General features: G+C 35.8%; 1 protein-coding gene across 5 annotated transcripts in view; it reads right to left on the bottom strand.

Annotated features, from left to right (window-relative positions):
• Window positions 1-23,974, bottom strand: part of CTNNA3 (catenin alpha 3) — a 1,810,934-nt gene that overhangs the window by 601,985 nt on the left and 1,184,975 nt on the right. For all 5 annotated transcript variants that reach the window (XM_025917933.2, XM_086679821.1, XM_086679822.1 and 2 more), the window contains one exon: window positions 1,218-1,374. In XM_025917933.2, the coding sequence (XP_025773718.1) occupies window positions 1,218-1,374 (157 nt within the window). The remainder of the gene's footprint in view (window positions 1-1,217; window positions 1,375-23,974) is intronic.

A 23,974-nucleotide genomic window follows, 5' to 3' on the forward strand; every position in this document is an offset into this window, starting at 1 on the left:
CAAGAAAATCTCTTTTCAAAAAAAAAAGGAAAATGTGATTTAAGGAGAGCCTTAATTAAAAAAAAATTTTTTTAACGTTTATTTATTTTTGAGACAGAGACAGAGCATGAACGGCGGAGGGGCAGAGAGAGAGGGAGACACGGAATCGGAAGCAGCAGAGAGCCTTAATTTTTAAGACAAATAAAAAAGATTAAAGAGTAGTTCTTTGCTATTACAACAATATAATCAAAACCCAAGTTATGCTTCTGAGAATATGGCTTTATGAGAATAATTTCATAATCCTGTGGGATGCTGTTCTATTCTGTAATAAAAGAATCATCTAGGTTTGACATGGAATCTCAAACACATCTAAGTGACATAGTTAGTGTTTAGATTTATTTATTTGATTGTTTAGATCACCGTTATTCAAATACATATACAGGAAGCTGAAGTACATAGTGTATCTCAAATCAATGAAGAGTTTTCCTGTGTATCTATCCATCTCTCTCCCTCTCTCTCTCTCTCTCTCTCTCTCTCTCTATATATATATATATATATATATACACATATATATATATGGGCATTGAAGAGGGCACCTTTTGGGATGAGCACTGGGTGTTGTATGGAAACTAATTTGACAATAAATTTCATATAATAAAAGAGAGAGAAAAAGATGTAAATATACTACAGGGGGGAGATGATTTTTTATTCGAAAAGCCAGAAAATGCCTAAGAATTGCAGCTACTATTTTCAATTATGCTTTGTCCATGAATAAGAGTTTGTTTTAGAGACACAGTGTAAATTGTTGAATTGTAAGGATTACCAGGCATGAGGCTCATTATCTTAGAGTAGACCACACATAGCAGCACTTTGCTTCGAGAAAGATGATCATTAAAAAGAGTCTCATAGGGGCGCCTGGGTGGCGCAGTCGGTTAAGCGTCCGACTTCAGCCAGGTCACGATCTCGCGGTCCGTGAGTTCGAGCCCCGCATCGGGGTCTGGGCTGATGGCTCAGAGCCTGGAGCCTGTTTCCGATTCTGTGTCTCCCTCTCTCTTGCCCCTCCCCCATTCATGCTCTGTCTCTCTCTGTCCCAAAAATAAATAAACGTTGAAATAAATAAATAAATAAATAAATAAATAGAGTCTCATTATATTGCATAAAATTAATTATATTCAGAATTACCCTGCTTCAGAAAACTGACAAGAGCAAACGTATAAATTAAAAGATTTAAAACATACCAGATACAGCGAGGAAGTCATCAATGCTTGTGATGTCATCTACAGCTTCGGTGAGGACGTGGATATGATTCTCCCATGTGTGCTTGTACATTTCCATGTTTTTTTTGACCACTTGACTTTTGGGTCTTGCAGCCAAAGCAAGTGCAGCATTAATGATCTGCAAAGATGGAGAATGTTCACATGGTAATTTCTTTGGAGATAGTAACCAGTGTGCAGATAATGGGTATTCTTTAAAAAAAGAAAAATAGACAAATACATCTTTAACAAGGACAATGGTAAAATGCCCTCGTGTATAACTCCCTCCTTGCTTTTGGTAATACTTTAATTTTATTTGCGGCAATAGTTTAATTAATTTTAGAACTACTTATTGTCAATGCACTAAGAATTGCAAGAGATAACGAAGATAATTGGTATCTGCCTTAAAGGAGCTTCTCTATTACTCAGTGGGAAGGGCAACATATAAGCATAACTCAATTCAGTATGCAATACATATCATAACCACAACTAATGGTCAATAGTCTTTAGAAAGCTGAGAGATCACCTTCAGCAGAAGTCCTAAAGAAAGTCTTCAGGGAAGAGAGACATGTTAACTGGTCATTTGGATTCACACTGCACAACTCAGTAGGGAATGTTTGCAACTATTTGCAAAGCACTGGAATAAGATCTTTGACTTCCTTGAGGTCTTGCAGAATTTTGCCAGTAAATATTCATTATTAACTAACTCATTAGTTCATTCATTCATTCATTCATTATTTCAAATATATTCTGAATGTCTTTTATGTATTAAGCATTGTTCTAGATTTTAGGGATATGGCAATAAATAAGACAGAAGCAAAATCATTGCCTTCATGGAGCTTTTATTACAGGTAAGCACAGAGGCAATTAGCAAGTTAAGTAAGTGAAATATATGGTCTGTTACCTGGTTATAAGAACCAAGGAGGAAAAAAAAAAATAGACCAAAGAAAGGAGAAAAGGAGTGGACTGGTCGTGAAAGCAGGAAGTTTGTGATTTTAGCGAGGTCTCACACTGAAGTGGCTAGTTGAGTAAAATCGCTATTGGAAAAGAATGATGGGACAGGACACAGAAGTATCAAAATTCAAAAGGTGGAAAAATGGAGGAAATGCCGTGAAAATGGTGAGCAGTCTCACCGAGAGCCTGGGTATGCAAAAGAAATCAACAGGAATCTTTGATAGTCCTGTTCAGGACCTGGCCTTATTTGGAAGGCAGTGGAGAGTCTCTTTGACTTTTGAGCAATTTGCTCAGAAATAAACTTCATCACTTTTTTAAGATTTATTTATCTATTTTGAGAGAGAGAGAGGGAAAGGATCCCAAACAGGCTCCACACTGTCAGCAGGGAGCCAGATGTGGGGCTGGAACCCACAACCCATGATATCATTACTTGAGCCAAACCCAAGAGCCAGAAGCTTAACCAACTGAGCCCCTCAGGTGCCTCAGAACTAAACTGTAGAGAAATTAATCTGGCATAGTTGGCTACTGCAATAGGTTACAGGAGCAAGACAGAGCCTGGACTGCAAGGGTGGCGGTAATGAAAAGGTTTTGACAAAACTTCCAATTAATTAAGGAAGGATGAGGATACATCAAATTATTGCCAAAAGTATCATACAGCCATTAGGAAATCTGTGGACAATACATCCAAAATAGCACAATAACAGTAGATTACAAAATATTATGCTCCAGAGCAAACACTGAAATGCAAACATGATAGAAATAAAAGTTAAATGAATACATGCATCAATTAATAATGGTTCTTTCAGAGGTATGGAATTTCCAGTGCTTTTTATTTTATTTGTGTGTGTAACTGAGTTTTTCAGATTTTTTAATGGTGAATATGTTTTAGTTTTATACTCAGAATAAATGGAATTCTTTTTTATTTTTTTGAAGTTATTCATCAAAGAAAGATGACAATTAAGGTTTTTCTATCAGTAGCGTGGAAAATGATTTTAGTATTGATGGAAAAGGAGAAGTCAGAGAGCCAAAAAGTCAGTCAGGGTTATAGAAGCAAATGTGTGCAGTTGTTTTGGAGGACAGTGTTAATGAGGAGTATTAGATGTCAACTTTCCTATTAGAGATATTGACATTGAAGTGACCCAGCCCTCCAATACAAATCTCCATACCTGAGCTATGGAATTGGAGCTCATAAAAAAAGTAGTCATTCATTTACTCATTTATTTGTCCATGCATTGAAACAAAGTAGTTTTATATATAGCAGCAATGATTCAGATTCTACACTGGATACTGAACTCACAATCAAAAAGATTCCACCACAGGTTCTAAAACAGTTCATAATCTAGTAGGGAAATCAGCCCAAAGCCAGGCAATTGCAACATACCAGTGATTCTCAGCCATTAGCCTGTATCAGAATCACCTGGAGACCTTGTTAAAATACAAATTCCTGAGCCAAACCCTAGAGTTTCTGATTCACATGATGTGCTTTGGGGCCTCAGATTTTGCCTTTCCAAGTTCCCTGGTGACAGTGATGTGCTACTGGCTTGGGGTTCCGGTTCTGAGAATCACTGCAAGATATAGATAGATAGTTAGATGATAGGTGATAGATGATAGACAGACAGATAAATAGATAGATGATAGGTAGGTAGGTAGGTAGGTAGGTGATAGATAGATAGATAGATAGATAGATAGATAGATAGATACAAAGATAGATAAACGCTATAACATGGGGGCTATTGTAAAGGGAGCACAGGATGCTCTATAATACATGGGAAAGGTTTCCAGCTTCATAAGGAAAGATGTCCCAAAGGACTAAAATCTGAAAAATGAGCATATATCACTATAATGTGATATCCTTTTTAAGGAAAGGGCAATAACGTGTGCAATGGCTTAGAAGCAGAGACAAACCTCACCTCCTAAGGAATATTCAGCAAAAAGGAGGTAGTAATAGATTTTGAAGAAAATCAAAGAAGACAATGGTAAGAATAGAACAACCTTTGGAAAGTTCCAACATATAGAAGGGAAAAATAAATTGTAAATGACAAAGATGAGAGAAGGAACCATCAAGGAGCATGTAGAAAAGAAAGGTATTAGAGAGTCAGATGAGGAAGAAAATTTTTTCAAAAGGTTAAATTCTGTCAAGAATAATGAGGACTAAAATCAGCTTCTGAATGTGGAAAACAGGAGTCAATAGTGTAGCAGAATATTGGGCACAGGATTCAGATTTCACCAAAATATGATGACAATAAGAACAAAAAAGAACCATTTTCTACTCAGTAACCTAAAGGCTGCACCTTACTTAAATGACTTTCAGTGAATTATTGGAGGTAGAGGAGGGGAGAAATTAGTTGCTTGAAAATATTGTGTTGATATTCTTTTATTTCATTTTTATGAAAGAGGATCACATTGAATTTTAGAGAAACACATACTGCTTTTAGCAATAACTACCATGCAGTATTCTTTGACTTCAGTTTTAGAGTTTTATTAACCTATTAACTTATAATGTACGTTTGTGTACATTGCAAAGCCTCTGGTCTCTGGTGTTTCATTGTCCCTGCAGTTGGACAGCTGTGTACATATGTGGTTGTGCTGAAATTATGCCTTTGCAGAAAGGCATACTTTTAAAGAACTGGTGCAGAACCCAAGGTGGGAATATGGAGTCATGAACATAAGACAGGCTATATTTTGTAAGGACATTTTCCGTTCTGCTTCTGATCCAATTTATCTGATTCAACAGTGCACACTATGAGAAAACTTTATCCTACTTGACTATCCTGGTATGTAGCTTAAATCTAAAAGCAGACAAAATTCAGAAGATGTCCTAGCCCTCTTTAAGGCAGAAAAAAATCTTCATTCCAATGTCACACTCCTAGAATTTTATCTATATATCTGGGGAGGGGGGGAGACAATTCTGAAGTCACCTTCTTCCAAAAGTAAAGGTGTACGAAATACACTACACTGCTTTCTGAGGCATTTTTCTTCAGATTACAGTTGAGATGTGTGCATGTCAGAATCACTCTTCACCCTTAACCCTGTGAATCACCTAGTCAGTTCACCTTCGAAAGAGTCTCTAACTTCAGGAGCTTATTATATTTTAACATGACCAATTTAATAGTCTTCTAAATATTTCCTAATTCCAGTTTTACTCAAGCCATTCTCCCTACTACAAACACATTTCTTTTTCTTTTTTTTTTCTTTTTTTTCTACATTTATTTATTTTTGAGAGACAGAGAGAGACAGCGTGAGCAGGGGAGTGGCAGAGAGAGACGGAGACACAGCAGAGTCTGAGGCAGAGTCCAGGCTCCGAGCTGTCAGCACAGAGCCTGACTCGGGGCTGGAACTTATGAACTGTGAGAGCATGACCTGAGCCAAAGTTGGATGCTTAACTGACTGAGACACCCAGGCGCCCCCACATTTCTTTTTCAAATGCAGAAATGACCACATCCCTCCCTTGCTGATAACCTTTGACAGAATCCTAGTTAACTAAGAATAAAATCCAAATGCCTTTTCACTGATTCACAGTCTAAAATCGTCCACAAGCTGGCCCTTATCTACAGTTCTCTGTGCTATGATAATCCCCTGTTCCCCCATGTTAGCCTATGTTCTGGCCATACTGTCCTAAGCTCCATTTCCTGATGATACCATGTATCTTTACATCTCTATGACTCCTTTTACAACTGAAAACACCTTAACATTCTCGCTCCATTTCTTTCCCTGCTGTGGTCCATCTGAGGAAATATTTCTTACCTCTAAAACTGTTGAAATGTCACTATATACTGTGAAACCTGCCCTGTTCCCTATAACCAGGTAACAGAATTGTATTCTGTATTCTTGTATTCTTGTATTCTTGTATTCTTGTATTCAAACTTTGTTCATATAACTAAATAGTTGTGGTATTGTACAACTGTTTATACACATGTCTGCTTCACATGAGCCTCTTTCACAGGTGGGACTGTGTCCTGTTCATCTTTACTTCTTGTTACACTAAGCGTGTCAGTCAGAGTTATTACTATATTTATAAACTACCTCTAAAACACACGATTCTATTCTCTCTACAAATCTGTCTATTCTAGATACCTCACAGAAATGGAATCATGATATTTGGCCTTTTGTGCCTGAGTTTTCCACATATAATAATATCTTCAAGGTTCATCCATGTGCTAGAATGTGTCAAAACCTCATTACTTTTTAAGGCTGAACAACATTCCACTATATGTACCTACCATATTTTGCTTCTGCACTCATCTGTTGATGCAAATAGGGTTGTTTCCACCTTTTGGTCATTATGAATAGTACTGCTAGGAACATTGATGTACAAATATGGGGCTGAGTCTTGGTATACACCCAGGAATAAAATTTCTGAATCATATGATAATTTTATTTATATTTAATTATTTTGAGGGAATATCATACTATTTTCAGCAATGGCTTCAGCTTTCTACATTTCCACAATGAACAAAAGCTCCATTTTCTCCACATTTTTGCCAACACTTATGTTCTGCTTTTGTTAAAAATAGTACCCGGCATCATGTGTGTGAAGTAGAATCTCATTGTGGTTCTGATTTTATTTCCCTAATCATTAGTGATATCGAGCATATTTCATGGGCTTATTGGCCATTTATATACCTTATTTGCATAAATATCTATTCAAAAATTTTGCTCATTTCTAAATTAAACTGTTTGGTTTTTTGTTGTTGAGTTTTAGGGATTTTAAAATATATTTTGGATATTAATCTCTTAGCAGATAGATGATTTGCAAATGTTTTCTCCCATTCTGTGGGTTGTCTTTTCATTCCCCTGGTAGTGTCCTCTGTTGCACAAAAGTTTTTCATTTTAATAAAGTCTAATTGATCTATTTTTTCTTTACTTTCCTGTGCTTTTGGTGTCATATGAAAGTAATCATTACCAAATTTAATATCGTGAGTTTGTTGTCCTATGTTTTCTTGAATTCTGCAGTTTTAGTTATTATTTTGAGGCCTTAGATCCATTTTGAATTAATTTTTGTATATGGTGCAAGGTAAGGGTCCAACTTCATTCTTTAACATGTGGATATCCAGCTTTCCCAGTACCATATGTTCAAAAGACTGCTCTTTATCCACTGAAAGATCTTGGCACCCATGTCAAAAATCATTTAACCATATAAGTATACCTTGCAAATACTGCAGGTTCCATTCTTGACCCTCACAACAAAACAAGTCAAATGAACTTTTTGTTTTTGATTTTTCAGTGCAAACTGTAGTCTACTAAGTGTGCAATAGCTTTATTTAAAATAAAAACAAAACAAAACATAAAAAACATGTATATACCTTACCTATAAATATTGCTAAAACATGATAACCATCATCTGAGCTTTCAGTGAGTCATAATGTTTTTGCTAATGGAGGGTCTTACTTGGTGTTGATGGCTGATGACAGATCAGGGTGGTGGTGGCAGAAGGGTGGGGTGACTGTAGCAATTTCTTAAAATAAGATAAAAATGAAGTTTGTTGGGCGCCTGGGTGGCTCAGTCGGCTAAGCATCTGACTTCAGCTCAGGTCATGATCTTGCAGTCCGTGAGTTCGAGCCCCAGGTCTGGCTCTGTGCTGACAGCTCAGAGCCTGGAGCCTGTTTCCGATTCTGTGTCTCCCTCTCTCTCTGATCCTCCCCCATTTATGCTCTGTCTCTCTCTGTCTCAAAAATAAATAAACGTTAAAAATTTTTTTTTAAAAATGAAGTTTGTTGCCTCAATCCTCCTTTCATGAACAATTTCTCTGCAAAATGTGACAGTTTGATAGCACCTACCCAAGGTAGGATGTTTTTCAAAATTAGAATCAATCCTCTCAAACCCTGTCGCTGCTTTATCTACTCAGTTTATGTAATATTCTAAATCTTTTGTTTTCATTTCAACAATCTTCACCAAGAAGATTTCAAGAATCTTCACCAAGAGTACATTCCGTCTCAAGAAACCACTTTCTCTGGTCATCCATAAGAAGAAACTCATTTGAAAAAGGAACCCTCATGCACAGTTGATGGATATGAAAACTGGTGCAGCCACTGTGAAAAACAGTATGAAGATTCCTCAAAAAATTAAAAATAGAATTATCATATGATCCAGTAATTCCACAACTGAGTATTTACTCAAAGAATATGAAAACACTAATTTTAAAATATATAAGACTCCCTATGTTTACTGTAGCATTATTTACAATAGCCAAATTATGAAAACAATCCAAGTGTCCATCGATAGATACATGGATAAAGAAGATATGGTGTATATATACAATAGAAGATTAATGAGCCATGAAAAAGAATGAAATCTTGCCATTTGTAATGATGCGAATAGAGGTTGAGTGTATAATGCTAAGTGAAATAGTCAGAGAAAGACAAATACTGTATGATTTCACTCATATGTAGAATTTAAGAAACAAAACAAAGAAAGAGAGATAAAAAAAACAAAAACAAAAAACAGAATCTTAACGATAGAGAACAAACTGATGATTACCAGAAGGGAGGTGGATGGGAGGATTGATGAATGGGAAAAGGAGATTATGAGCAAACTTATCATGAGCATGTATGGAATTTTCGAATCGCTATATTATCACCTGAAACTAATATGATGTGTATATTAACTATACTGGAATTTTAAAAAAAGTTTTAAGTTAACTAAAGAAAAAAATAAGCAACTCATTTGTTATAAGATTTATCAAGGGATTGCAGCAATTCAGTCCCATCTTCATGCTCCACTTCTAACTCTAGTTCTCATGCTATTTCCATCACACCTGCAACCAACACCTACTATCAAACACCTGCCTCCACTGAAGTCTTGGGCCCCTAAAAGTCATCATGAGAGCTGCAATCAACTTCTTCCAAACTCCTGTTAATGTTGATATTTTGACCGCTTATCTATGAATCACAAATGTTCTTAATGGCATCTCAAGTGGTGAGTCTTTTTCAGAAGGTTTTCAATTTACTTTGCCCAGATCCATCAGAGAAAGCACTCTTTATGGCAGCTCTAGTCTTATGAAACATAATTCTTAATACTTGAAAGTAGAAATTACTCCTTGATCCATGGGATACAGAATGGTTGTGTTAGCAGGAATGAAAACATTATTCTCATTGTATATCTTCATCACAGCTCTTGGGTGACCAGATGCATTGTCAATGAGCAGAAATATTTTGAAAGGCATATTTTTTTTTTCCTGAGGAGTAGATTTCAACAGTGGGGTTAAAATATTCAGTAAATCATGTTGTAAGCAGATATGCTGTATCCAGGCTTTGTTGTTCCATTTATAGAATGCCAGCAGAGTAGATTTGGCATAATTCTTAAGGGCCCTAGAATTTTTGGAATAGTAAATGAGCACGGGCTTCAACTTAACGTCACCAGCTGCATCAGCCCCTAACAAGAGAGCCAGTCTGTTCTTTGAAAAGTTGAAGCCAGGCACTGATTTGTCCTCTCTAGCTATGAAAGTCATAGATGACATCTACTTCCAACAGAAGCTTGTTTTGTGCACATTGAGAATCTTTTGTTGAGTGTCATCACCTTCATAAATCATCTTATCTCAGTCTTCAGGATAATCTGCTGCCGCTTGACATTAACACCGGCTGTTTCATCTTACGTTTTTGTGAGAGAGACATCTTTCCTTAAACTTCATGAGCCACCTCTGCTAGCTTCAAAACTTTTTCTGCAGCTTCCTCATCTCTCTCAGCATGAATTGAAGAGAGCTAGGGCCTTGCTCTGGATTAGGCTTTGACTTAAGGAAATGTTGTAACTGGTTTGATCTAGCCAGACCACTCAAACTTTCTCCATTATCAGCAATAAGGCTATTCTACCTTCTATCATTCATGTGTTCCTCAGAGTAGCACTTTTAATTTCCTTCAAGAACTTTCCCTTTGCATTCACAACGTGGCTAACTGTCTGGCACAAGAGGCCTAGCTTTTGGTCTATCTCAGCTTTGATATGCCTTTCCCTATAAGCTTAATCATTTTTATAGAAAGTGAGAGATGTGAAACTCTCCCTTTCACTTGAACACTTAGAGGCCATTATTGGGTTATCAACTGGCCTAACTTAAATATTGTTGCACCTCAGGGAATACGGAGGCCAGAGAAGAGGGAGGAATTAAGAGGAATGGCCAGTCTGTGTAGCAGTCAGAGCATACACATTTATCAACTAAGTTTGTTGTTTTATATGGGTGTGGTTTGTAATGCCCAAAACCAATTACAATAGTAACATCAAATATTCTTGATCAAAGATCACCATAAAAAATATAATAATGATTAAAAATTTGATATACTGTAAGAGTTACCAAAATGTGACACAGAGACACCAAATGAGCAAATGCTATTGGAAAAATGGTGTCGATAGACTTGCTTGATACAGGGTGCCCATAAACCTTGGTATGTGAAACAAACAAACAAACAACAACAACAACAACAAAACAGTATCTGTGAAGCACCGAAAAGTGAAGCACAATAAAATAAGTATGCTTGTATATGCAAAGATTTATTTCTGGGCTATCTGTTCTGTTCCATTGACCTATAAGTCTACTATAAGTCTACTTTTATGCCAGTACCATACTGATTTGATCACTGTAGTTTCTAATTTTTGAAATTAGGAAATGTGAGTCCACCAACTTTGTTCTTCTTCCTCAGGATGGTTTCAGCTATTTGAGGTATCTTGAGATTCCATATGAATTTAAGATGTGTTTGTCCTATATCTGCAAAATCATTGTTGGGATTTTGCAATAGGGATTGCATTGAATCTGCATATTGCTTTGGGTAATACTGTTATCTTACTGTTATTAAGTCTTAAAATCCATAAACAAAGTTACTTTCCATTTATTTAAGTCTTCTTTAACTTCTTCCAGCAATGTTTTATAGTTGTCAGTATATAGGTCATCCCTGTCCTTGGGTATAATTATTCCTAAGCATTTTATTCTTCATGATGCAATTAATTGTAAGTGGAACTATGCTTCTAATTTCCTTTTTAGATTGTGTATTGTCAGTATACAGAAAAGCACTGATTTAGGGATGTTGAGTTTGTACCCTGCAATGTTAATCAACTTCATTTATTAGCTTTTAACGGTGTGTGTGTGTGTGTGTGTGTGTGTGTGTGTGTGTGTGTGTGTATACATGATCTTTAGGGTTTTCTAAATATAAGATCTTGTCATTGATGAACAATGATAATTTTACTTCTTCCTTTCCAATTTGAGTACCTAAAAAATGTCTTTTGAGTTGGATTTTTTCAGGGAAGTAAAAAAGGCAAAGGAGTTGAGTGAGCTACAGGAGTAGAACATGGGCCCCCAGGACCTGCTGAGAGCTCATCAGCCCTTTCCTCTGTATCTGGTGTCTGCTGTCCCAACTACATCCACTGCCCATGCTCACTGATGAAGACTATTTTTGATGCTGACTTTCTTTCTGAGTGACCTTCATTTCTCCATCCTCATAGATACCTATTCAAACGAGCTTCCATTAGACTTTGTATACTGGGTTCTCTGGCACTCCTGGAAAAAGCCAACTTAATTTCACAAGGTCCCAATCTACCTTCTTCAGGCTTCTTCCTACCTTCTAAGAGTATGTGTGGCCAAGGTGTCAGCATATTGTAGCCTAAGCCCTTCCCATTTTTAAATATTAAATCAGATAGGGTATTTTATTACATCCTGCTCTCATTTGCCTTAGGAAACTCTCATACATCTAAACTAGGTTCATAATATTTAGGATTTTCAGACTGTCTCAAGGTTTTTATGTTTTCCTCTAGGTTTCAGGAGTTTGTATTTCTGGGCGTCTCACTTGCACAGGCCATGTAAGACACTTGGAGGGCCCCCAGACATGTGTTCACATGGTCTTTTGTTCTAATAAAATTTGCCACAACTATTTTGAGATCTTGCTAAGGGAAGTTGAGTTGAGGGAAGTTGAAGGTATACATTTGGTTTGGATTTAGTAGTATAGTATAAGAGGTTTAAAGTCACCTCTTTATATGTCCTTTATTACCCTCATACTTATGCTACTGACATCATATTGGGACAGAACATTTGTTTCTCCTAATCTCATGCCCTTCTTTCCTCAGACCTTCTGAAACAAACTGCAAAAACAAAGATTGAATCATCTTCCTAGTTTCTGTACAGAAAGTGATATTACAAAATTAATTGCTATTATTTAAGAGGTGATCAATGTGTGTAGCAGAAAGAAGAAAGGAACAAAGGAGACAGAGGGAAAGGGTAACAAAGGAAAGCAAGGGGAAGAAAAGAAAGAAAAAAATTTCATAAATGTGTATCTTGGATATAATTACACAAATATTATATCACATTTTTGGATTTGGGGATATTTTAATATTTATCAGCATTTTAAATTAATAACTAGTTGTCATTTATTTTTGCATTCTAAAAAATACTCATTGTTTTCCTTAAAGAAGGCCCTCAAAATTATGTGAGTTTCAGGCCCCACACAGCCTGGTCTGCCATAGTTAAACCATACATTTTTCATAAAAAGCTACCTGTCATCTGAAATGATAAAACTAACACAGATTCCACTGCAGTATTTCATCTGAACTCCGTCTTGATAACAACCATTGACTTTGTTTGCTTCCTTAGGGAATATTTCAGTACCAGATAAAGAAGACTTTTTACATATTCTACAATATCTAATCCTTTGTACAGACAAGTGATTCCTTTCCCTCCACCTCCCTCTTCATGTGGCATTTTTTTCTGAAAGAATTTCTACTTTATTTCTAAAATTTGGTTGCAAGTGGCAAAATAGTGTGCTAACCATAGACTTAATACTTACAGCCTGCAGTGTTCCAGGCAGGAATCTAAGTGCTTGATTATATTAATGTCTTTAATCCAATGAGGAAGGCCCTACCAGTATTCCCTTTTTACTCTCAGGACAATGGAGACACAAAGAGATAGAATGATTTATGCAAAATTACAGAAGGAACTCTAGGTTGGAAGCCAAGGGTCTTAAGTTAGCTTTACTTTGCTTCAAACTGATTTTTTGTCCACAGAAGAATCTTATTAAGTCTCCTAGGACTCATTTTCCCAGAAGTTACAGGTATGCATGCACTGGGGTAGATGCGGTGGAGAGTGTACGAGTTTGCCGATTTCTCTAAGGTTACTTCAGATTTGAACATACAGATTTAATGCTATCATTTGATGCATATACTTTTTCTCTTGAAAGATTTCTGGAAGCAATTACTTAAAAAGTGAAAATAAATCTAAGTAATTTAATTTTTTCCTCAGATATTTCAATATTGGCATTGATACAAATAATCTTAAAAATCTTAGTTAATATAACAAAAGCACTTTGTGGATTAAAAAGATGAGTTATGTGTAAGTACCTATAGGTCTGATTAGCTCAGTGTCATGGCATGTAGAGAAAATTAAAATAACTAGATATATGATACCTCAAATACTTCTAAGCTAGTATGTGAGGAGAATTTATATGACATTCACTTAAATTGGCAACCCCATAATAATTTTAGAATTATCACAACCATCAAATGGTAATGACATCAAATTCAATGTTCCAATTCTGTGCATTCTTTTCTCAGTTGCTTAAATGGTGTTCTACCACCAAATATTTCCTGCTTTCTGTGCCAGTTTTCCTCTGTTTCCTTAGTTTTGATAACTTTTCTTTTTTGTCTTCTCTCATATTATATTTCATTTATAGGAAATTGTCCTTGCATTTTAAGTAAGCCATGCAATATTTGTCATCATGAATCTCCATAGCCACATCTTTATGTTCAATGCTAATGCCATTTCAGGACTGGGGAAGGGGTGTGGTGAGGACACATAATTTGTCCTGGACTCCTACAGGTTTATAGAGAATTTATTCGACTGAATTCAACTTTGGTCTCACAATTGTTGTAATCTCCTTACTCCATGAAGGGATGAACCCTGCATGACAGGATTACACTAAAACTTCTCATGAGGCTTCAACTTGCCTTTGGATACACATATAAAAAACTGAAATAACATTTTTTTTTTTTTTTTTTTTTTTTTTTTTTTTTTTAGCATATGCTAGGCAGCTTAGCATTTATTCATTAAAGCAGACAGGAAATCAATTTATTTTAAATAACACTTTAAGTAATGGATTCTCCATGTCCTAAATCTAACTAGAATTGTTGCAATTTGTCCATCTCCTTTTGGTTCTCTAGATACATCTAAGGATGGTGGTAATTATTCAGGGAGGTTGGGTGTTCTAGAGTTATATACATTTAGACAAGGCAGCAGAAGCCATTTCATCTCCTACCAACCCATGATCTTTGGATTTCTCTTGTCTATCCTCTTAACTCTTTACCGTTTAGTTGTTTTAATCATGATTAGTTTTTCATTTTGCATTGTCTACTGGCACAGTTTCTTCTTTTCTGATAGTTCTAATTCCAAAGAAATGGCTTTTGTTTTTCTAACTTATGCTTAAATTTGGGTTGTATCATCTCCCTAAGTAACTTTTAAAAATGGGAGCACGGGTGTGGGGAGGCAAGCTGATTTCTGGGAGCGTACAGCTTTTTGAAAGAAAGATATACATTTCCTTTGTGTATTATAATATGAGTTTTCTTAAGTCCCAATCCATACTGATAGAAAAAAAAAAAGAAAAAAAAATGCAACCTAGGACTACTTAGGTTTTGGTAAATGTAATAAACAACAACAACAACAAAGGTCTATAGAAGGCAATCACTTCCACATGAAACTCAAACAATTTATTTCTTCTATGCTAATTATCAAGACAGGATAATCTATCAAATAACATAAGTAAATGAGCAAAGAAAAGCAAATCAAATAACTTGTTTAGTATACTATAACAAAATCACCAATAAATTGGTTTTACAGACAAATGAAAATGGAATTTTGGGTTAGATCTCACATTTTAACCCAGCTCCAGTACGTATTAGTTTTATGTGATTTTAGACAAATTGTTTACTCTCTGAGCCTCAATTTCCTTATCTGTAATGGTTATAAGATACTTATTACAAAAGTCATTAGCAGAATTTAATTAGCTAAATAAAAATAACCAATACGCACCTAGTACAGAGGTAGACATTTTATGAATGTTTGTTTCTATGCCGATAGTTTGGGAAAAAGATACAAGGAATACTTTAGAAATTTAAACAGTATATACAGAAACACACATATATACAGAATTTCCAATAATGAATAACTGAATAATGAATAACTGAAATAAGAGAAAGTTTGCCTTAAAAAAATTCTGAAAACAATAATGTATGTTACAACTTCAGTTAACTGAAACTAATTTCCAACAATGAAAAAGCAGAAGCAACAGAGATTTTTGGATCCTTATAATCTGCTCCTCAGGGATTTAATAAATTTGGAATTTGGAGTAGAAGAAATACCTACTATCTTCCAAATCATTTGGGTTCAAGTAGAGGAATTAAAAATGAATTTGATATCTTTGCCAAATTAATAACCCCTTTTGAAAACAAATTTTATATCAGAAATATTACAAACTTTCTTCTTTTTTTTTTTTTTAATTTTTTTTTTCAACGTTTTTATTTTTATTTTTGGGACAGAGAGAGACAGAGCATGAACGGGGGAGGAGCAGAGAGAGAGGGAGACACAGAATCGGAAACAGGCTCCAGGCTCTGAGCCATCAGCCCAGAGCCTGATGTGGGGCTCGAACTCACGGACCGCGAGATCGTGACCTGGCTGAAGTCGGACGCTTAACCGACTGCGCCACCCAGGCGCCCCACAAACTTTCTTCTAATGTAATATCTAATTCCTTGTAAACATAATGGCAAAATGCAAGCTAATCATTAATTGCCAAAATGTGTTTTATAATAAGAGGTTGGCTAAAGTAAAAAGAAAAAAAATATATATATACATATATATATATATACACATATATATGTATATATATATATATATATATATATAGGCAATTCTGAATGCTTATAATTAAATATTTCTTCCATATATTTGAAATTTTATCTAGAGTTCTTATGTCATTAGGTGATTTAATTTTTTTAATTGTTAAAAAATATTTGCTATGTACATTCTATTTATCTAGGGAAGAAAATATTAGATAGGACAAACTCAGAAAATATTTTATTTAATGGTTTTAAGGGAGAAAATCATGCACAAATATTTAATAAAGGCTAATGAGTATGTAAAATCCAGATCATAAAAGCAATATTTTCTCTAAGCTTCCAAAATGTGTTAAGAAGATATATATATAGGGTCTAAGGTATAAATTAAATTGAAATAGTCAAAGATAACTTACTCTCTCTCCCTTTCTCATTACTTTGTTCTCACTCTTTGTCTCTCCCTCTGATAGGTCCCTACAAGAGAAATTTCCTTAATGTCTATGACTTATATTTCAGGATACTATGTCTGCTGCAACCCTACTCTATGCTACCATTTTCTCCCAATGGGACACTGAAATAGCTTTAATCCTACTCCTAGCCGCTCTCTGCAAATGGATATTTCCAAATCATGAATCTCATGAAGCTCCCAGCTCCCTTTTTATCATTGTTTTAAGTTGATTTATTTATTTTGAGAGACACAGAAAGAGCAAGTGCAGGAGGGGCAGAGAGAGGAAGCGAGAAAATCCCAAGCAGGCTCCGTGCTAATCAGTGGCAGAGCCTGACATGGGGCTTGATCTCATGAACCATGAGATCATCACGTGAGCCCAAACCAAAAGCCAGATGCTTAACCCAGGTCCCCCCCTTTTTATCTTAAAATACATTGAAAAAGAATAAAGCCTTGATATATCTAACACTTGTTTATCTCTCTAGCATTATTTATCATTAGTCTCCCAAACTTTCTACACTTCTTCCTTGTCTATATTTTTTCAGTAACTAATTCATCTAATAGAGGTCATATCAAACATCACTTTCTCAGAGAAGCTTTACCAAATCTAGGCCAATTTCTTTGATGATATACTCTCATAAAATAATGTCCTTTTTCTTTGAGCATTTATCTCACTATGTACTGGGATGTTCATTAGAGTCAACAGTGGCTTCATTTGATAAATGTATGATCCACACTTCTCATCTTACTGCAGAGCAGGTATTTTAATGTTTTAATGTTACTTCTCTAGGGTGTGTGTAGAATGTCAAGTAGAATCCCATTCCCTTATAACCAGGGCCCCAGTGTAGGTTTCCTACTATTCAGCAGGCCTACACACTTAGTAAAGCCTTTCCCAAGTGAAGGAGTGCATCCCTACAAGGAACACTTATACCAGTACATAGGATGATGAAAATATGTCCATATTGTTTTATTTATAACTGAACACTGTAGTCACAGAAAAAAAAAAAAAAAAACTAGAGGCATTGACAAAGTTTGTATTTAACAGAGAAAGTATTGGTCAAATCTTCATATTATGATTTTTCAAGTGCTATTCCAAGCTGAGAAATATCTATCAATGGACTGGATCACCAGGCTTCCCCTATTTATATATCCAGTGCTCAATCCTAGGGGGACCAGAGTTACAGAAAGGTGAATATGAACATGGCAGTTTCCCCACTGAATTACCATACTCAAAGATTTTCCATTTGGCTACTTCTTCAGATTTTAATTATGTGACTTCATCAGCTATGGGTCAAAAGAGAAAAACAGGGGAAAATAGATAGATAGATAGATAGATAGATAGATAGATAGATAGATGATACATAGATAGATAAATAGATAGAGAAAGAGGGAAAGAGAGAGAAAATTCCTTCAGAGTGAAGTAATGTTGCCTTTCTCAAATCAGAAGGTTTGTCTACAGTTTGGGCAACTCAATCTTTGTATCTTTTTCCTTAATCTATCAAATTTGGAATATAACATCTAGTCTATAGAATTACATAGAACTGGAGAGTAAGTACATTGGGGATGATTTGAAAACATAAATGAACCACACTAACTTAAGTTATCATTATACCAAAAAAAGTTTCCTTATTTTTTTTAAGTTATTAAGACTCTAAGTTTGAGGGGAATGTCACTTTCAGTCTGGAAATGGAAGGAAATATGTTTCTCAATCAAATAATTATAAACATTATTGTCTACAATTTTCTACTACATTGGAGAAGACTACTTCTTGGTCAGAATAAGTTATAAAAGTTCTGGATGTTTATTGCACTCTCCAGGATCCGGAATCTGTAACTGCTGAAGCATATTCACTGATGTGTGCAAAGTAACACAGTGATGCACTACTTATTATAATAATTAGATATTGAAGAAGCAATGGCCTACATTCAGGAGAGCTCTCTTTGTGACTGTGCTTCCTCAGGAAAACAAACAAACAGTCTGGATTCTCAGTTACAAATGAGTTAGTTGATACCTACTACCCTAGGAAGATATAATGATACCACATACTAGAATATACCCCTCTTTGTTGAATGCAGATCTGAAATTCTTAATTTTAAAGTGTTATTTATTTTGTGCCCAGCAGGCTTGAGCCATAACATGCATAGTAAAAGATAAATAAGGCTGTGGTTTTTAATTACAGACTTGAGTACACTGGGCTATGTATAGAACCCAGGAGTAAAATACTACTGCTTCCTGGGAGTTGGACTATGTAAATTAGATTGAGTAGTAGGACACAAAGTTATGAACAGGAGGAAATTCTCTCTGGGGAAATATAGGTGACAAACCTACAGTGACTTTTAGCAGCTGGCACAGTCTATTTGAAGAGCTAATGTCATTTTACGTAATGGATGAGGAAGAACTGGATGCTCTCCATCATGCAGGCCAAGCATAATTTCCATGATGACTGAGTTTTCTGACATAAAAGACACTATGCTTCCTTAGATTTTCTAACCTTATTTACAGCCCTCATGGTGAGGGATGTAAGGCAGAGGTCTTTGTTTCTTCAGAGCCAGCTGAGGCTATAGCTGTAGTGAAGGCAAGATTTCAGGGATGATTAACATATGGAATTCACAGAATTATGACCAGTTGAATGTGAGGGATGAGAATTAAGGAGTCAAGGATAATTCTCAAGTCCTGGCTTGAGTTATTTAATGATGGTTCCACTAATTTCCATGATGGAAATAAAGTATACAGATTATGGCTTGGGGTGGGGGGAACAAAATTGTAAGTTGAAAAAGTTTAAGATTAAATTAGAAGCAAAGAATTTTACTTTGAACACACTTTTTACTACCCTTCCTCTCCCTCCCCCCAAAAAAACCATGAAATTTAAAACTATAAGGGGCTCATTTACTTATATGTGGCAGATTTATTCTTTTAGATAAATTGTTTTCACTTCCCAAACCACGTGAGTGGTTTCTTCAGTTTAGCAAATGGTTATAAAAACAAGTGTGAAATATATGAGAAAACATAGCAATCGGTTCCTATACAAAACCTGACTATTAACTTAAATCATAGAAACTAATGATCAACATCAGTAAAAAAGAACAGGATTGGGGCCGAAGTCACAAAGATCAGACCACATCTTTGTGTCAGGGGGCATGGAGTTCACTTATATTCAAGGTTTAATATTCCTGAATGCAAAGACAAGATTCATGATGACACAGAACCCAGTCTATTTAATGGTTTTATCATTAACTTTGGAAAGTTCTCCTTTAAAAATAGACTTTTCATAGTTTATCTATGTTTATGTGAGATAAAATCAAGGCAAACTTCTGTGGCCTCATTTGTTTCCCTTTTCACAATGCTTTAGGAATGAGATTATTAAAATCAGCAAGAAGCACTAATGTTCTCAAAGCAGAAGAAAACTGAAACACCATGTTTTCAGGCCTTTTTGTAAAAGCCTTTACTGTACTGAAAGTCTCAAAGGTGGAAGTCACTCCTGAGAGCATATCACAGAGTAACCTCCCACCAGCACCATTCCCTCTGGAAATCAATCTTACCTATTGTCTTAACAATAGATAACATACTCTCTTACAGACTATCCCCTATGGGTAGGAACACACCCATGGTTCCATTGCCTCAAGATAATCAATTCCTCACCAACTACCTTCAATGACAGAATATTATCTTTTTCCCTCCCTCTTCACTTAATTTATATGTATTAAAAAGCAGACTAGCACAGTCTTTAGCTCCGTGATCAATGAAATATCTTTGTCACAGAAGTTTGCAGGATCCCCTAGCCTGGCACTTTCAGGATAGTGGCCTCAGAAATGTTAAAGTAATTGACTTCATTGCATTTAGCATAGGCAGACCAGATATTTCTGGGGAAGATATGTTACCAAAGTTCATTGCTAATAAATCGGCTGTATTTGGTGCTGTTTATTTAATGACTTTGGACCTACCGACTTAGAGCTTAAGCAGCCCTTCCCCTGGCAGACTTTAAGAATGGGCAGTGTCGGAACCTATGTAACCAAAAGGAGAATGCTTGTTCTTCTGGCAGTTCAGCCTGAGTGCTTCTAGAACTGACAGTGATTACCGTATCAAGCATTTGAGACTTAACTGATTAACCTTTCAGATAATTATCAAAGTTCACCTGCATATGGCACTGTATAGACTAACCACAAAACTGTTGATTTTAAGCATCCTATTGACAGGAGACACTGGATTTAAAGAAAAGATAAATGTCTTCTGTCACACACTTTCTTTTTTTATTTTTTTAAAACTCTTTATTTATTTTGAGAGAGAGACAGAGCGTGAGCAGGGGAGGAGCCGAGGGGAGGGGAGACACAGAATCAGAAGCAGGCTCTAGCCCCTGAGCTGTCAGCACAGGGCCCGACATGGGGCTCGAACTCAGGAACCATGAGATCATGACCTGAGCCGAAGTTGGACGCTTAACCGACTGCGCCACCCAGGCACCCCTGTCCCATACTGTTTTAATGCAAATAAAATCCATCCTAGCTAGAGTTTAGTTGAGTAGGAAAGGAACATGGTTAGAGTGATAGTTAATTCACCACTCTTCAGGTTTAACTTATTTTCAATACAGTGAGTTTTCCTCCCTAGCTTTATTATTTTATTATTCCTCAACTTAACTTACTTATATTTGTTCACTCACTAGATGTATCTTACCAATCTTGCAGAACTTTTGTTTCATTAAGATGGTGTATGTTCAAGTACTGTTGTTCTCATCACGGGCGCAGGCATCATCATTGTATTACCTCATAGAGTTGTGTAAAACCTTATGGCTCAAGGTGCCATAGGCTGACTAGCACCATCAGCATTACCTGGAGCTTGTTAGACATGCAGAGTATCAGGTCCCATCCCAGACCTACAGAATCAAAATCTGCATTTTAACAAGATCTCCAGGTTATTCATTTGCATGCTAAATTTAAAAGCACTAATCTAAAAGATTAAAATTACATAGGTGAAATACACATAATAGTTCCTGGTTGATGTTTCATAAATGTTTCCTCTTTACTAACTCAGAAGATGGATTATCCCATTTTCTTTCCACCTTAGAAAGTTAACTTATTATCATACACACACACGCACACACACACGAACCGCTATCATTACAAACTCCAGTAACAAAAATGGGCATTAAATCCTTACTGTTTTAAACAGTGGGGATATAAATATAAGCCATGATCCCTGATCTAGAATGTACTATCTCTTTGGGAGCCCAGGACATTTATATAGAAAACTTAAATGTAAGATACCTGTGCCAAAAAAATTAAATATCTGCTTGTGTATCTATAATAGCATCACAATAAAGTGACTTGGTGGCTTCTATGTTTGAAACGGCCTCATTTAAAATACAGGTTATTGGTTGTACATGAAATTTACGTTGGCAGTTTCTAGTCTAGAGGTAAACACATACCATACTATGAGATGATCATCTTTGAGATTAGCAGAAACTGAGATACAACTGAGATATAATACAAAAGAGGACCACTTGACCACTGAGTGAGAGAGACCTGTCACATGTATCTGCTACTTTGGATAGAAAAAAAATAAAAGTTGTCCCTGGAGCAAGACCCAAATTGAAAGTCATTAGCATACTAAATGTTCTAAATCCCAGAAATAAGGGGCGCCTGGGTGGCTCAGTCAGTTGAACAACTGACTTTGGCTCAGGCCATAATCTCATGATACAAGGGTTCGAGCCCCTATCGGGCTCTGTGCTGACAGCTCAGAGCCTGGAGCCTGCTTTGAATTCTGTGTCTCCTGTCTCTCTGCCCCTCCCTACACATGCTCTGACTCTCAAAAAAATAAAAAATAATAAATAGTAAATAAATAAATAAATAAATAAATAAATAAATAAATAAATAAATTTCAGAAATAAGATTGAATCATTTCTTATAGAAGTTCCTATAGGTGAGCTCGAGTAATAGTATCTTTACATTTGTTTTCCTTTAAAAAATTTTTTTTTAATAATTGTTTTTGAGAGAGAGAGAGACAGACAGAGCATGAGCAGGGGAGGGGCAGAGAGAAAAGGAGACATAGAATTGAGAGCAGGCTGCAGGCTCTGAGCTGCACAGAGCCCCACGGGGGCTCAAACCCATGAACCTTGAGATCATGACCTGAGATGGTCGGATGCTTAACTGATTGAGCCACCCAGGCACCCCAGTTTTCCTTTTAAAATAATTCTTAAAAAACTTTACAGAGATCACCCACCTGGTATATGGTTATCTGGAATTTGGAAGAGCCAGAGCTAGGTCTAGGTGACTGACAAAGAGTGGCATTCCAAGTTCTAGTCTATGAATTGATAATACTGTGTTTCCATTCATGTTTCTTTCAAAACTATAAGAAACTAGAAAGTATTCCTTTTCAGAAGGCTTTATCTTTTAAAATGGATGATTCCATGTACCAATTTTTCTGATTATTTTCCATAATTTTACCTGGGTCTTTCCATACCCACTTAAAAAAAAAAAAAAAAAAAGCAAAGTAGGGCAATTAGATCTACATGCAATATTTATGGCATATACTAACTTGTTCTGGGGTTTTTCTTCCCCGAAACTATCAAGTAAACTTTAATAATTATCAACATTTCAAACCCCTTGTTAAAAAAGCAATACAGTGACTTCAGTGGAGAATCTACAGTGATGCTCAGGCTTCTCTTGTTTGTTATTATAATTTATACCCTGCCTAAATCTCATCATCATACAGGAGCGGCTCCAATTATTTCCCCCCCCCCTTTTTTTTAGAATTTTAAATAAAATTTAGCAAGTTCATTATATGAAAAAAGTAAAACTAAATGTATTTTCATGTACCAGAAACATACAAGTAACTAGAAACATGGTATAAAACTTTACTGAGAGACATTAAAGATATACCATATTCATCAATTGGAAAACCCAATTAAAGATGTTAATTTTCCCTAAATTGACCTATAGGTTCAAGGCCATCTCAAAGTCCCAACTGAAAATTTGTTTGTTTTTTTTTTTTGAATTTTACTTTTTAAATTTACATCCAAATTAGTTAGCATATAGTGCAACAATGATTTCAGGAGTAGATTCCTTAATACCCCTTACCCATTTAGCTCATCCCACCTCCCACAACCCCTCCAGCAACCCTCAGTTTGTTCTTCATATTTAAGAGTCTCTTATGTTCTGTCCCCCTCCATTTTTATATTATTTTTGCTTCCCTTCTTTTGTGTTCATCTGCTCTGTGTCTTTAAGTCCTCATATGAGTGAAGTCATATGATATTTGTCTTTCTCTGACTAATTTCCCTTAGCATAATACCCTCTAGTTCCATCCACGTAGTTGCAAATGGCAAGATTTCATTCTTTTTGATTGCCGAGTAATACTCCATTGTATACATATAATACGTTTTCTTTATCCATTTATCCATCCATGGACATTTGGGTTTTTTCCATACTTTGGCTATTGTTGATAGTGCTGCTATAAACATTGGGGTGCATGTATCCCTTCGATACAGCATACCTGTATCCCTTGGATAAATACCTAGTAGTGCAATTTCTGGGTTGTAGGATAGCTCTGTTTTTAATTTTTTGAGGAA

Source organism: Puma concolor, chromosome D2 (assembly GCF_028749965.1).
Source record: "Puma concolor isolate L17-30 chromosome D2, mPumCon1.1.hap2, whole genome shotgun sequence".
In the NCBI taxonomy this organism is placed as follows: Eukaryota; Metazoa; Chordata; class Mammalia; order Carnivora; family Felidae; genus Puma; species Puma concolor.